We start from the raw sequence: 15,438 nt of genomic DNA, 5'->3' as shown, positions 1-15,438 counted from the left end.
TGTCCAGAATGCCCTCTCTCCAGTCGCAGCCCCCAGGCCTGATGGCACGGCCCTGAGGTCCTACGGGGAAGCGGGCCCAGGACCACCCACAGGAGGGCCGAAGGGCAAACCCCCCAGGCCTTCTCCCGCATGCCTGTGGGCAGACTCGGGCTCTCTCACGCCCCTCAATGTGCCATCTGTGTCCCATGGCCTCCACTGACGCCAACATCAGGGGCAGGTGAGAGGCTCTGAATGCAGGGGACTGGCTGGGACAGTGGCCAGTCTGCCTTCTGGTCTGGGCCCGCCTGAAGCCGGCGTGTCACTCGAGCCTCTGCCAGACACGCCAGCCGCTCCCCGTGCAGAGTCCGGTCTGTCCTCACTGGGGCCAGAGTGCCGGACAGCAGACCCCTGGGCCACCCCCCGAGGGCAGGCTCACCTCTCCGAGGCCCGCAGGCTCCCACTGCCAAACAGGTTGCGGATGGAGCGCGAGGCGGGCAGCTTGGCATCCCGAGAGTAGAAGACCATGCAGAAGTCCTTGGTGATGACGGCTGGCTGGGTGCAGTTCTCCATCTGCAGTGGGGGGCAGGGGGGCTCAGGCGCAGGAGCACCCCGCGGCACCCGGGCCCCAGGCCCCCTTCTAACCTCCCGGGGCGCACAAGCCACTGACCGACAGCCCCAGACCTTCGTGGGTCTCTGCCCTGGCCCCCCACCCAGGTGCGAGCTCCCTGCCCCCCCCCCCCCCCCCAGGAGACTGCCGGGAGAGAGCCAGGGCCCCGCCTCCCTGGGCCGCAGAGGGCTGGCGTGGGTGCCGGGGACCCCGAAGGTCCCAGACACAGGCCTCACCCTGTCAGGCCCCCGCCACCTTGCCACGGGATGGGGCAACACGCTCCCAAAAACACCTGTGAAGATCAAACCAGATCCTGGCTTCCCACCCACATTTTAACTCTAGATGACTTCCCGGGGCCCTGACACGCCGTTTCTCACACCGCTGCTTCTCTTGTTTTCCTGCAGCTCAACAGCAGGTGCCGGCAGGGCCGCTGTGGGCCGGGACTCACGGCGGCAGGGCCCAGCCAGTGCTTCCCCAGCAAACCGCCACCCCGAGAGGCAGTCGGGACGCTCCCTTCCCACAGCCGGAGCAATCGGGCTGGGAGGGGAGGTGGGGTGCCACCGTGCCACCAGCCGCCACCCTCCGGGCTGCTGGGTCCTCGCTGTTGCACCCAGCTGGCAACGCCCATGCTCCGGGCCACCCGCTGTGCTTGGCAGGGAAGGCACAGCGCAAGACCCCGGGGACGGGGTTGGGCAGGCTCTTGGTTCAGGCTGCCCGGAACATGGACACAGGCCTCCCGCAACCCCGAGGTCAAAGCCTCACTGAACATAGTGCTGGGAGGGGGAACGGCGCCATTAGGAGTAGGTGGATTGAATAAGAACTTGACAAGTCCTCTGTCCGGGGCTACCCAGGGCCCCCACTGCCCTTTGGCAAGCATCTCAGACTTGGGGGGCAGCGATTTGGGGGTGCACCCTTGGCACAGATTTCTCACCTCAATGTAAGCCGAGAGGGTCATGTAGATTTTCTCTCGGTACGGGGTGACCCGGTTCAGCAGCAGAGAGTTGTGCATGGAGCTGTCCCACGCGGCCTCAAACTGGTAAAAGGTCCTGGAAGGAAGCAGAGACAAGGTCAAATGTGGCAGCACACGGGCCGCGCTTGTGGGCTGGGGACATGCAGACGGACAGACACAGACAGAGAGACCTATGGGCCACCGGTCAGGAAGCCCGGGCGGCGGGTCGAGGAGAACAGTAGGTTCCTCCTTACTGGGGACCGGGCTGGGTGGGGGACTCCCCTGCGGACGGACGGATGGACGGACGGGGCAGCCGCAGCGCAGACGCTGAGGCGGGGGCAGAGGGGGCAGGGAAGGGAGGGCAGGAGGCAAGCGGGCTGGGACACAGCAACAAAGGGAAAGAGGGAGGGAGAGGAGGGGAGGTGGGGGCAGACAGGGGTGAGAGACGCGGAGAGGGCAGAAGGGGGCCGCCCCTTCCTGCCCCGTCTGAGTAAGGAGGTCCCGACCTGCCCAGGTTTGCCAAAACCTTGTGTGGCCCATCTCCTCCCTTGGGGGAGGACACTTGGAGTGGAAGCGGGGTGGCCCGGGGCAGATGGCCTCGCCCCCGCCCCCCGCGGCCAGGCTCCTCTCGGTTTAGCACAGAGCAGGTGGTGGGCCCTGCTCCCTGTCCCCATCTCGAACCCAGAAAGATTGTGAGCAGAGCCGGAGGCCCGTGGCCCCTCTGAGGGCAGCCTAAGCCGCCCCTGGGAGGCGGGACATCACACCCTTCAGCGGCCTCCGCTCCGGGGCAGGGTTTCCTATTACAGGATAGCTCCTGTTTTCAACCACCCGGCAGAGCTCCTAAACTCTTGTCCGAGGCCGGGTGGGCATTCGAGGATCCTATCTGAGGTGGTAAATTTGCCTCAGTCCACAGTGTGGCCGCTCAGCCCCCAGCCTTGCCCCGTTTCCATCCAAGCATCCTCAAAGACACAGACCGCGGGCAGCGGCTCACGCCCTGGCCCCACCGGGCCCCCCCCCCCCCCCCCACCCCACGAGGAGCCGGCCCGGCCCAGGGGCGCGGAGGGCGGCCAGGAGGAGCGAGGCCACGCCGAGGCGCGGACGGGCTCCCCGTGACACGCTCAGGGGCGCGGGGCGAAGCAGTGGGACGGGGCAGGGCCGCTGTCACACACACGTCACCGAGGACAAAGACCCAGGGGAAGGGACGTGAGGACAGCGGGGTGACCGGAGAACTGGCAGAGAGCGCAGGGGAGACGTCGCAGGAGAAAGGGGACTGAAAAGCGGAAGAGGGACGGACCAAGCCAGCGCGGAAGAGAAAAGAGAGCTGTACCTAGTGTCATTTCCGAACGAAACGCTAAAGGTGGAGGCAGCCAGGACACACACGTACACACAGAAGAGATGGACAAGTCAGAACGAGCACGGTCACACGGCCGGGTACAAGCTAACCGACAGCGAGCGGGCGTGTGTGCTGTCCCGCCGGCCGCCGAAGCGCCTCACGGGGCGGCGGGCGGGGCCCTCTCCGACCCCGGCCCCCCGCGTCTGCGCTGAGAGCTTTGGGTCCACCCCAGCAGGACCAGGCGGGTACCCGTGGACCCGTGACCCAGACCTAAAGGGACACCCTCGGTCCCGGGGGCCCCCAGACGCCGCAGGCCCGCAGGCACGGCCGGTGGTCCACGGCAGCCCGGCCCAAACGCCCTCCGGACCACCGGGCTCCGAATGCTCCCGCACAGCCGCTCGACCCCGGGCCTTCGCCAGACATCTCTGTACCCTGCTTCCTGGACGGACCACCGGCAGGCACCGCGGCCCCATGGAGACGTGCTGCGGGCTGAACGAGCCAGTACGAGGTGCCGAGGGCGGGGCCCGGGGGTCATCATCCTTAGTCCTCGCCTCCTAGAGGCCCCGATGACACACCGGGGACGGCTAGCCTGGGGCCCCCGCCCAAGTAGGCCAGCCAGCCCCAAACCCTCCAGCTGGGCCCACGGCCTCAGCTCGGTGCGGTCCCCTCTGTCCACCCGCCTCAAAAGTCGCTAAAGAACACCGCCGGCTTCCGTTCCGCTGCAAGCGCTCCGGCCGTGTGGACCCAGCCTGCCCCCACCGCTGGCCCGAGATCGGGGACCAGCACGGTTCTACACCAGCGTGCACTCTCTGTGTGCCCCTCCCAGGGCAGGCTCCTACTCGGGCATCAGGAGCTGGGTCCCCGCCTCGTCTGGAGCCCCTCAGCCTTGGGCGGGACACTCCAGAGGAGCCAGAGCCAGCCCGGTCTGGCCAGCCAGAGACCCAGGGCTCAGCCAGGGGCCTCGGCCCAGGACCAGGTGGGCCGTGCCAGAACTGGCTGGAGCCGCACGGAGAGACTGCACACCTCCGACAAGGCTCACCGAGGCCCCTTGAAGGTGCTCTTGGCCAGGAGGCCCTCCGTCAGGCTTTCGCCCCGATGAGACTCCAGTGACCAAGAATCTCTCCGAAAACCTGAACCTGTGGGTCTCACGTATGAGGTGACGGGGGGTGGGGACCCTCTTGGGCCCACGTCCACAGCCTAGGATGGCACCTTTCACCTCACCGTTCCCCAGGTGCCAAGATGGCCGGGGTCTGACCTGGCATAGCCAAGCTGCTGCCCATAGCTGGCTCCAAACCACTGGTCAGCCCCCAGCCAGCCGTGGGTGCCAGACCCCGGAGCCCCAGGCAGGAAGGGTCCCCAACAACACTCCCGAGCCCCTGAAGCCTCTGCCGAGGGAGGTCCCGCCCAGATGACGGCAGGTGTGCTTGGGGTGCAGAGGGCGGTGGCCCCCCCGATGTGGGACCTAGACAGCCACGTAGGACACCAAGCCTGCAGGACGCAGCATGGGAACCGCTGATTGGTGCCCCCTTGATCAGGAAGCAGGAAACTAAGACCCAGAGAGCCAGAGAGGGAGCCGTAGTGAGCCAGGATGCCATGGGAGGCCGTGGGTACCATACCGGACCCCCACTTGTGAACAGGCGCAGGGCTCTGGAGATCTCTCTGGGCATCAGGTCACCCCCAGAAGAGAGCCCCATTCCCCACAGCACCCCTCACTCTGCCCCACCCGACACCCAGCCAGTCCCTCAGACACAACTCCTCGGGGAACCGTGCGGCCCGGACGTGGGGTCCCCGGACCCGAAGCGGCAGCACCACTCGGGACGCCGCGCTGTTAGCAGTGCGGATTCTCAGCCCCCACCCCCAACCCACTGACCCACTGAGGCAGAAACACTGGGATGCGGCCACCTCGCGAGTGGAGCACCCGAGCCCACTCCGGTGCCTCCCCTTGGGCTTGGCCCACCCCACCAGCCCGCGGGCCCTCGGGATCCAGCCCATCTGGGGAAACAGGCCAGAGCACGTGTCCCTCCTCCAGTGAGGTCCCACCCACGGCCCCGGTCCTCAGCCCTTCTCCGGGCCACCCTTGTGTAGAAAGAGCAGCGGGCAGGGCAAGGCTTGGCCCACGGCAGAGCCCTAGGGGTTCCCACGGGGCCCTCCCTCTGGAAGGAAAATGCCGCCCTGCACGGATCCTTCTGCAGCCGACTGCGGGGCTCGGGATCAAGGCGCCCCCTCCTCTGAGACATCCCTGGTCCAGTCCAGCCGCCTCCGGCCATGTCTCAACACAGAGCCGCTCACGCCCGGTGGGGCGGGGTCCCAGGCTGGGAGGTCTCTCGGCCGGCTCTCCTCTAGCCACGCACGAGGGTGGGGCCGCAGGGGCCCAGAAACGGGACCACCCCCAATTCAGTGATGGGACGTGGAGCTTGATGCTCAAACAAAGGAGGACCCATGTGGGAAAACCAAAAAGTCACTTAAAAAGTTTGTCGACAGAGAAAACGTCATACGCTCTCCAATGTTTTGTCCGTGTCGACCCTTGCTCAGAACGTTTCAGCGGCTACACCGGCCAGGACAGGGGCAGGCGTCTCATGTCCCCTCGGATGCCCTGCCTAACCCAACGGGCTGTGCGCCCGCGCGCGTCCCCGCGGGGCTCAGGTGGGGCCGGGCTGCCAGGGTAGGGTAATCGGGAGGTCGGGGCTCCCAGCACACAGGGCCTGGGCATTCCCGATGGGACTCTCGCATGCCGGCTGCACGTGGCCGATTTAGACGTTTAGACAACTGTGTTGTGCCTTGCACCCGGCGCCTGTGACAAGTGTCTCAGCTGTGGTAGGTTAGTGGGCAGGCCAGCTGGGCATCCTGATGCGAACGGGTTTGTTGAGAATCTGAAAATCAAACCCCGTGCTCAAAGTTTCAACAAGAAACTCATAACGCTCTAGGAAGTACGTTTCTAGAAGAGAATTACTCTCAAGAGTGGCCCTGGGGAAGGCGAACTGACAGGCAGACTTCCAGGACGGAGCCCCCTGGACTGCAGCCGGGACAGCCCTCGTGTCCAGTGAGGAGGGTGACCCCAGCACGGTCACACAGCTGGGAGCGGGGCAATGGGCTCGAACCCCAGCCTTGGGGATCCTGCTGCACCTGATGCGACACATGGAGGGCTCAGCGGCCTCCCCCACCGTGCCGTGCGGGAGTCCTTGGACCAGAAGGAAAGGGAGAAATGAGACGATTGAGGGACTGAGGGGACGAGGAAGTGGGGAGGTGAGGGGGTGAGGGGGTGAAGGGATGAAAGGATGAAGGCAGGGGTGAGGGGGTGAAGGGGTGAGGGGATAAGAGGTGAGGGGTGAGGAGATAGGAGAGTGAGGGGCGAGGAAGGGGAGGGATGAAGGGGTGAGAGGATAAATGGTGAGGGGTGAGGGAGTAAGGGATGAGGCAATGAGAGGGTGAAGGGTGAGGAGGTGAGGGAATAAGAGGGTAAGGAGTGAGGAGGTAAGGAGATGAAGGAGTGAGAGGATAAGAGGGTGAGGGGCGAGGAGATAAGTGCTGAGGGGTGAGGGGATGATGGGAGAGGGGTAAGAGTGAAGGAGGTGAGGAGGTGAGGGGATAAGTGGTTGGGAGTGAGGGGTGAAGGGTGGGGGGAGAGGAGGTGAGGGGATGAGGGGTGAGGGGACGAGAGGTGAGGGGTGAGGGGGTGAGGGGTAAGTGGTTGGGGGTGAGGGGTGAGGGTGGGGGGAGAGGAGGTGAGGGGATGAGGGGTGAGGGGACGAGAGGTGAGGGGTGAGGGGGTGAGGGGTAAGTGGTCGGGGGTGAGGGGTGAGGGGATGAGAGGTGAGGGGTGAGGGGATGACAGGTGAGAGATAAGTGGTCGGGCTGAGGGGTGAGGGGGTGAGTGGATGAGGGGATGAAGGGTGAGGGTAAGTGGTCAGGGTGAGGGGTGAGGGGATGAGGGGTGAGGGGTAAGTGGCTGGGGGTGAGGGGTGAAGGGTGACTGTAAGTGGTCAGGGGTGAGGGGTGAGGGGACGAGAGGTGAGGGGTGAGGGGATGAGAGGTGAAGGGTGAGGAGTGAGGGGATGAGGGGTGAGGGATAAGTGGTCGGGGGTGGGGGGTGAGGTGATGAGAGGTGAGGGGTGAGGGGATGAGGGGTGAGGGGTAAGTGGTTGGGGTGACGGGTTAGGAGTGAGGGGATGAGGGGTGAGGGATAAGTGGTTGGGGGTGACAGGGTGAGGGGTGAGGGGATGAGGGGTGAGGGATAAGTGGTCAGGGGTGGGGGGTGAGGGGTGAGGGGATGACAGGTGAGAGATAAGTGGTCGGGCTGAGGGGTGAGGGGGTGAGTGGATGAGGGGATGAAGGGTGAGGGTAAGTGGTCAGGGGTGAGGGGTGAGGGGATAAGGGGTGAGGGGTAAGTGGTTGCGGGTGAGGGGTGAGGGGGGGTGAGGGGTGAGGGGTGGTCAGGGGTGAGGGGTGAGGCCGTGTGTGTCTCGGCCATTCAGGCAGCGGCGAAATTATCCCCTTTCTAAGGGGGAAGGAGAACAAGGTTCCCGAAGGCTCTGCCACCTGTCCACACTCACTGGGCCAGAGGAGGGCACTGCCAGGCTGTCCGCACACGTGGGACAAGACCCTCCCTCCGCCACCTCCCACGGTCCCGCCAGTCCCCGGTCCCGCCGCCACGGTGGCTCCCTGCCCCGTAGAGCCGGGCCCTGTGGGGAAGCGCAAGCCCGAGTCTTGGGGCTCTGACCCCCATTTCGCTCTCAGTGCCCTAGGCCTCCTCTTACTGGCCAAGCCCACTGGGGCCAGTGAGCCCTCTTCTGGAACTGGGGGGACGGTGCTCCCCGCTCAGGTGCAGGGGTGAGGGCCTCATGACGTTGGGGGGCTGGCAAAGAAAGCCCTGCCGGAAAGGAAAACTGGTTCCCTTTCCTGGTGCCACACCTCCCCCTGGCCACAGGGCATTATCTCTCTCCAGAACCTTCCGGGAGGTCTGTGTCTGGGGGGCGGGTTGAAGACCGGCAAGCGCCCCTCTATCCCCCTGCGCTGGCTGTGGCAGCTCAAACGTGGACAAAACAGTCACGCCCCCTCGAGCCCTCACACCGACCCGCCTGGAAGTCTCCACTCGTCAAGGAAACAGCCCTTAACTTGGGTCCCGCCCAGCGGATGAACCCGAGCCAGGGACTCCCAGCCCAGAGCCTTCTGAGAGCAGCGACACGGCCTTAACCAGCCCGGCTCCCCGCCCGACCTCCTCCAGCGCATGGCCCGGAGAGACGGGTCCCTTCCGGCCGGCACGGCCGTGCCCCCTTTTCTGGGGCAGCCACTGCCACCCTAGTTCTCCCCTGACAGGGTCCCCAGAGGGCCCGCAGCAGGCTCTGGAAAAGATGGGTTCACCCAACAGGTGCGATGTTTGAGTGCGCCCCGAGGGTCACACCGGCGGGACCACAGCCTGCCGCCCTCCCTGGGGCCTAGGCTCCAAGTGCCCGGGTCACACTCACAGTGACCCTCACGGCCATGACTCAGTCCTGCCGTGCCCCCTGCCCCACCCTGGGGCTCCTTCCAGAAGAGGAGCAGGCACCACCCCTACCCGGCTCAAGCTACCATGCAGCCTCAAGGCTCAAACGTTTGCCAGAAGCCTTCCAACCGCTCACTTCGCCTTCCAAAACGGCTGTCCTGCGAGACCACCAGCACGGAGCTCTGACCACAATCCACAGGACCCAGAGGGAGACGACCTTGACCCTCTGCCCAGAACAGACTTGGGTCTCAGGGACGGTCCTGATTAGGAACCCTGAGGCTGTCCGTGCCCAGGGCCTCACTGACCCTTGCACCCAGTGGGCACTGGCAGGGGTCCCACTCAACTCAGAGAGGGCATCCCCTGCCCGGGAACCCCTGCCTCCGGGGGGTTTGGACCTGGGGCCACCCGGGTGAGTCCCGAGACCTACTGGGCCCCTCCCAACTTCACCGCCCACCTACTTGCAAACAGGGTGTGTGGTGGCCAGCCTGGCCGGGCAACCGCCCAGCAGAGGAGGGTATGGTGCAGAGGTCCCTTGCAGGGCCGGTACCCATCTGCCCTCCCGTCCCGGGCCCAGCGCCGGCCCCTCCTCCCCCTTTTCTCTTTCACCTTGCAGGGAGTGGGGCTGGTGCGGCCAGCCTGCATGCGGGGGGCACCGGCTCCTGCTCCGGCAGGGGTGGGTCAGTGCGGGGCGGGCAAGGCTCAGGGGCGGGAGGAGCAGGAGGCCAGCCAGTGTCTACGGAGGGGCGGGCGGGAAACTACGGATGCAGCCAAAATCAAGAGTACGGGAAGGAGCTCAGCCAAGAGGGAGGGAGGGGGTGGGAAGAGGAAGCAACAGAGAAAATCAAAAAAGTATTCCGAGGAAAGAAAACGAAAGAAAACGGAGAAACAGGAGGGAAAGGGGAGCGAGTGTAGAAGGGATCAAAAAGCCGAAATTAAAAGTCAGGGCTGTGGGTCTGGGGAAGGAGAGAGGCTGGAATAAAACCAAGGGGCACAAATGATACCTAGGCATGTCCGAATCAAGAAACTGCCTGCAAAACACAAACAATCAGAGGTTAGTGAGGGCGGCGGGCAGGGCGGCGGGACAGCGGGCAGCTGGGCGGCAGGGCAGCGGCAGCGAGGGGAGGGGCAGCGGGGAGAGCAGCCGTCTGCGGCAACAGGCCCACTCTGAGCAAAGCGTGGGGCCTTGCAGCGGAGGAGGCCGAGGTCGTGGCAAAGCATGAGGACAGCCCGAGCCCCTCGGCCCAAGCCAGGCCTGGGGTCTCTGAGCCCCAGCGTCTCCAGGGGGAGCAGGGCGCACCCAAGCGGCCCATCACGGGGCTCTGAGGACATCAGCCAGGGTTGGGGAAGAGGAAGATTCTCGGGAAGGGGCCCTCTGGCTTGGCCAGCGGAGCCTCGGGATGGCACCCGCCTTGGGCCGCCAGGTGAGGAGGGTCCCCAGGACTTTGCTGGGGGCAAAGCTGGGGGGTCAGAGCAGTCCTGGGGCTATACTGGCGTGGGCAGGAGCCAAGCCTGAGGCCCAAGCAGCTCTGGCAAGGTCTATGGGCCTGCCCCGTGGACGGGCCTTCCTCTACCCTTGGACCAGGGCCTTGACCTAAGACACAGGGCCAGTGGACCCCAGAGCTGCCCCAAGTCCAGCCTCACTTGCCACAGCTCCCAGGAAGCGGAACCAAAGCCCCATCAGTGACGGGTCCTCGGGCCTCTAGGGACAGGGGTGGACCTATTTAGCTACAGCCCTGCTGACCCGAGGTCCAGCCGGGAGCCACAGCCTCCTAAGCTACCCCGGGACGTAGCCCAGAGCCAAGGGCCCCTCGGCCAGGCTGGCGGGACAATGGAAAGACCCAGAAACACGGTCCTCAGTGTAGAGAGACCGCGCAGGGAGGGAGGCCCAGAGGGAACGTACCCACCCCCACTCGCTTGTTTTTGCCCCCACTCCATTTCTGCCCCCAAAATCTAGAAGTTGCCTGGGCAAAGGAAGGGTCAGAGGCCAGGGGGATGCTGAGGTCACTCAGCATGGCAGACAGACCCCTCCCCAATGGCACAGGCGGTCCCGGGGCCACCCTCCCCTCTGGGGTCCCGGTCCCCACATCCCTGCAGGCAGCCCCGTGTGGCTGGGGATCAGGCCTCCTCTGACGCATTCTCACGGCCTCAGAGGGGCCCCCCAGCCTGCACATCATGAGAACCCCCTCGGCACTCTGCATCCCACTCCTCCCTCCCCTGGACGTGAGGGCAGCAGAGTTTCTTCTGGGAGGCTCCTGGGCAGGGCTAGAACGAGTCACAGCTGCCCCTCTGGGGGTCTCGGACTCCTGGCCCCCCAACTGCCCACCCTGAGGGTGCTTCCCTTACAGCCCACTCCTTGGGGCGTCCATGATGAACCCAGGCTCCGTCTGGACCCGGGAGTCAGGACAGGATGACTCCCTCAGGTCCTTTTACGTTTACGGACCCCAGCCTTCGTTGCAAGTGTGGGGTCCCTGTCCCCTCCGAGCACGCCCAGCCCTCAAAGAAGTTTTTCCTGCAGACGCTGTCGCAGGAACCCGTGAGGACACCCAGAGTGTGAACTCCAAGGGTCAACTCTCAGCTTCTGCTTCTGGGCCAGGTCTAGCCCTCCGCAGCAGCCATCCAGCACTCTGGAACACCTCATCCTTCCCCCAAGTCCCTAGAAAGCAGCATCTCAGACACAGCCAAGCCCACGTCCCCACCAACAGGGCAGCTCTCGGCAGTTAGGAGCTGCCCTCCCCCCGCCCCCCGCCCCGTCAGTCCTCAGATACCACCCCTCACCTCCCGCCCCCTCGCCTCCGGCAAGCCTCAACAAGGCTGGCTTGTCGGGGGCTGCTAAGGGTGTCCCTGGGGGCTTGCATACCCCGACCATTGTCCCAGATGTGGCGGGGCTGGGGCTGCCCGGGCTGCAGAGTCTTGGCCACTAACCACAAGCTCGGAAAGGAATAGCCCAGCGACAAGGAGCGCGTGCCAAATGGTGCCTGGCGGATCCAGGACCCCCAGCCCGAGGGACCCCGGCCAGAGCCCCGGACTCACCCACAGCAGTGTGGTCGGGGAGATTCAGGACCGCCTGTCTGCGCACCACCCCGTGTTGCCCCCCCAAAACTCCTGAAGAGAGAACCCAGCTCATCAACCCCCGAGTCCCGCTGCCCCTCCACCAGGTCACCGAATGGACAGGCCGGACGAATGTGAGAGCCAGTGATGGGACAACGTGTAGACAAACACACCAAAGGACCTGGAGGCCACGAGCCTGCCCGTCCCGCACCTGTTCCAGAGGTGTCGGAAAGGAAGGCCCAAAAGTTTCGGGGCTGGACACGTACCGGACCCTACAAAGCCAGGTCAGCTGAGGGCACGCCCTGGGTCTCGACCTGGACCCTGTCTCCAGGGAGCTGGGAACAGAACCCATTGTCACCCCAAGGGGACTCACCGGTCGTCCTGGGCCGGGTGGATGTAGCCGGAGGAGAGGATGTTGAGAGACAAGATGTTGGGGTCGATCAGGGACTCGTCAGTTTCTGGTGTGTTTCGAATCCGACCTACGGGAAAGGCCATGGGCTCAGTCACCTCTCAGGACAACGGAAGGGGGTGCTGGGTCCCTGCCTGGGCGGGGGCTCCGGAACCGTGACACCGCATCAGGGAGCGGGTTCCCCACGTGCCCACAAGAGCGCCGGACAGGGAGCCCATGGCAAGGTCTGCTACCAGCCCGGGCGTGAGCGCCCTTGGCTCACTCCACCGTCGTTCCTCCCGTAATTGGAGTTTTTCAGCTTAGGCACTCTCAAGGTCTGTCTCTCTTGCACCCAACTGATAGATTCCAAACACTCGGCCTAGAATGTACAGGCTCTCGTTGGAAAAGAAAATCTTAGCAAGATAATGAGAGATTTTCCCTTCAAGAAAGAAAGAGAGAAAGAGAGAGAAAGAGAGAAAGAGGAAGGAAGGAAGGAAGGAAGGAAGGAAGGAAGGAAGGAAGGGAGGAAGGGAGGGACAGAGGGACGGAGGGAGGACACTATCTGGGCCACAGATCTCTCCCTGCAGGGCACATTTCTAACAGAAGCCTCTAAGCCGCCCACACTGGGGTGGTGGTCCTATCCACTGCGAGTCAAGAATCCCGCTGGCGACCCCGTTAGTAATTTCCTGCCCTGGTAGCATTAGGTTGAATACTTTGCTTCTTCAGGGGACACACACGCACTACGTTTTCTCCTTAAGCCCTGTGTGCCGCCCCCCACACAGAGATGAGGCAGAGCCCGGGATCCGGCCAGGATTCTGTGTCTGTACACGGGGCAGCTGCTGGCCCCACTTCCTGGAACCTTCTTGCAACTGCTGGGCTCTGGGAGAAGGCAGGTGTGGGCTCCCCGAGAAGTGCTCTCCAGCATGTGTCCCCGTGGCTGGAGGTGGAGTGCCCCACGGCTCGGCTGCCGGAAGAAAGCTCGCCACAGTGCCAGCCTCATCCCTGCTCGGCCCCTGGAGCGCGTGCTTCCGCAGAGGTTCTCTGCCCCTTCCGAGCCTGGCCAGGTGCTCCGCCTGCGAGAGCGACGCCCCGGAGCCCATTCGCTCCCAGCCCGCTCGCTGGTCCGTGTGGTTTATGAAGCCCAGAGAGGCACAGCCCAAACACCCCAACGTGGAGCGGGAGCCTTGGCGTTCACACCAGCATCTCCCCAAATCCTTTCACCAGCTCCCCTTCTCTGCCCACACACGGGACACACACTCCTGCCTGCATCCGGTCCACGCGCTGGCCGGGTGTCTGCTAACTCTTTAAGTCGATTCACTGTCCACGCCGGCCCTAAACGACATCTGAGATGAGGATTGGCTCGCCTGCTCCAGCCTTTCACCGTGTGCGTGAAAAAAGATACGAGATGTCTAAAACGAAAGCATCTGTCCTGGGCCCCCAGAACCTCCTTGTCCACAGCTCTGCGCTTTTGGGCATAGCACGATGGGTCTCACGGTCATGTCCCCGCTCCTGCACCCTCGGAACCCCCTCTCCAAGCCCCAGGGACGGCACCCTGCAGCTGCTGCCCTTCTGGCCACAGAAGTGCCCAGGATGGGGTTTCCAGAGGGATCCATCAATCCAGAAAGGGCAGGGGCGGACAGGTGTCCGTGTCCTTGAATGAAAACTGGAAAAAGTCTATAGCTCGGCCAAGAAACTCGTCTAGTAGACCAAAGAGTTCACAGCGTGAGGTCGTGGAAGAAAACCGTCTAAGAGCCGTGGTGACCACCAGGAGTTGAACTGTGTCCTCCCCCCAAAACGGCTGTGTTGAAGTCCTAACCTGCAGGACCTCAGAACGTGACTTTATTTGGTGACAGGGTCTCGGCAGGTATAATCAGTTGAGATGGGGTCACAATGGAGGAAGCAGGCCTGAAAGTAGCTTCTTCTATAGGAAGAGGCCACGTCAAGTTGAAGCATTAAAGCCGGCGGGTCCCCAAGCCGAAGAGGGACAGACATTCCCCACAAACCTCCAGGAAGGGCTCTCCCCTACGGGCTTCAGAGGGGGCATGGCCACCTGCTGACACCCTCAGACTCAGGCCCCCAGGTCTACGGGAGGATCGTTTTCTGCTGTTTAAGCTGCCAGTCTGTGGTGCTGTGTCACGGCAGCCCTGGTGAGCTGACATGGTGATTGCATAGAAATTTGGAATCATCACCCTAGTCCGAGCTTTCCTTTCCTAGGCTCTTCAGAGAGGCACAGAGAGGTTAAGCGACTTAGCCAGAGTCACACGGCATCAGGGGCAGAGCTGTGGTTAGCAGTCAGCCGCCTGGCCGGGACGGTGGGGGGCGGAGAGGGTGGGGCCCCGTTGCTCCCAGCGGCCCAGCCCCAGCCCCCAAGGCAGCCCCCACCCGTCTCACTCACCCACGACAAGCTCTCGGACTTCCTTCCAGCGGATGTGGCTGCCCGTCTCGTGCAGCAGTGTCACGGTTATCCGTCTCTGGATACCCTGCCAGGCACCAGGAGAGAGGACACGGTCAGATGGTCTGGGGGTCACATGGGGCGGGGCAGGGGACACGAGGCGGGCAGGGCCGGGGAGCGCTCCGCACCTGGTGGAGCAGGAAGGTCCCCATGCACGGCATCCCGCCGCGGTGGTCCACCACCGCGGGAATGTAACTAGAAGAGAGAGATTCGTGAGGCAAGGCCCCGCCCCGCAGACACACGCGGCCCCCGCCCGAGGAGCCGAAGGGCCACGGCAGGGAAAGCAGCCCCGCCTTCTGGCGGAGGTGAGGCGGTCCGGCCCGGAGCCCAGAGTGCCCCCGTGCACCACCCGGAGCCCTGCCGACCCCGGCAGGCGCTGGGACTCACTCGCCGTTGGCCTCCAGCTCACAGATCTCGAAGTAGACCAGCACGTCGTACTTGCAGTGACAGGGCCCCGGGCAGGGCCGCGCGAGGGTGCTGAGCTTGGTGGCAGGCACTGGGGGAGGACGGGAGAGAGAGAGGCAGCCGCTGATGGGAGACCTGACCTGCCGCGTCCTGGGGGCACGCTCAGGAAGGAGGCCCGGGGCGGGGAACGCGTCCAGGGTAGCGTGGGCACCTCCCTCCCGCGGGGGTGGACTCAGGAGGGCTCCGTCTACCTGGCTTGGACAGCGGCATGACCCTCGGGAAATGGCGGCGTGAGGGCCTCAGGGGGCTGTGGAGGAAGAAGAGCCTCTGTGAGGCGGCTGCAGGTGGCGTCTCTGGGACCCTCCAGCTGGAGAGGGAGCCAAGGGCAGGAGGCTGGCAGAGGGCGGTCACGGCACGGTCTGCTCCAAGCCTCCGCCTGCCCCCTTGCCTCCCAGGGCCTAGGAAAGGCCCTGGGCTCAGGCCCTCCAGCAGCCTGGATGGGGAAGGAGGGCCCCTGGGGACCCCAGACCTTGCCTGGGTGGCCCCACGAGTCCAGGAGAACAGGGCGAGAACGCTGGTTCTCTGTCCAGGGGCCTCCAGGACAGAGCCTCCCCTGGCCCTCCCGAGGACAGACGAGGCTCCTGGGGCCACCCCCCCTGGAACCAGTACCTCTCGTGGCTTTTCTCTTCCTCCACCACCTGGGACGCCCCACTTAGCTCCGGGTCCCCCAGGACAGCTGAGAGGGGGGCAGAGGTGGCCAGAGGCTCCCACACCACAGAAGCCACGTGCCGTTCTCCC

General features: G+C 64.6%; 1 protein-coding gene across 25 annotated transcripts in view; it reads right to left on the bottom strand.

The window, feature by feature from the left end:
- The window catches only part of KIF1A (kinesin family member 1A), a 96,882-nt gene that overhangs the window by 9,271 nt on the left and 72,173 nt on the right, over window positions 1-15,438 (bottom strand). For 7 of the 25 annotated variants that reach the window (XM_078450637.2, XM_078450636.2, XM_081796320.1 and 4 more), the window contains 9 exons: window positions 14,892-14,947; window positions 14,623-14,731; window positions 14,364-14,430; window positions 14,179-14,263; window positions 11,769-11,874; window positions 9,349-9,375; window positions 2,863-2,886; window positions 1,518-1,632; window positions 416-549 (listed from right to left, as the gene is read on the bottom strand). In XM_078450637.2, coding sequence (XP_078306763.1) covers window positions 416-549; window positions 1,518-1,632; window positions 2,863-2,886; window positions 9,349-9,375; window positions 11,769-11,874; window positions 14,179-14,263; window positions 14,364-14,430; window positions 14,623-14,731; window positions 14,892-14,947 — 723 coding nt within the window. The remainder of the gene's footprint in view (window positions 1-415; window positions 550-1,517; window positions 1,633-2,862; window positions 2,887-9,348; window positions 9,376-11,768; window positions 11,875-14,178; window positions 14,264-14,363; window positions 14,431-14,622; window positions 14,732-14,891; window positions 14,948-15,438) is intronic. The other 18 variants (XM_078450640.2, XM_081796322.1, XM_078450643.2 and 15 more) reach the window with 3 other exon arrangements.

This window comes from Panthera onca, chromosome C1, assembly GCF_046562875.1.
Source record: "Panthera onca isolate mPanOnc1 chromosome C1, mPanOnc1 haplotype 2, whole genome shotgun sequence".
NCBI classification, from domain to species: Eukaryota; Metazoa; Chordata; class Mammalia; order Carnivora; family Felidae; genus Panthera; species Panthera onca.
The sequence above is the reverse complement of the archived record's forward strand: the minus strand, read 5'-3'. Positions and strand labels throughout refer to the sequence as shown.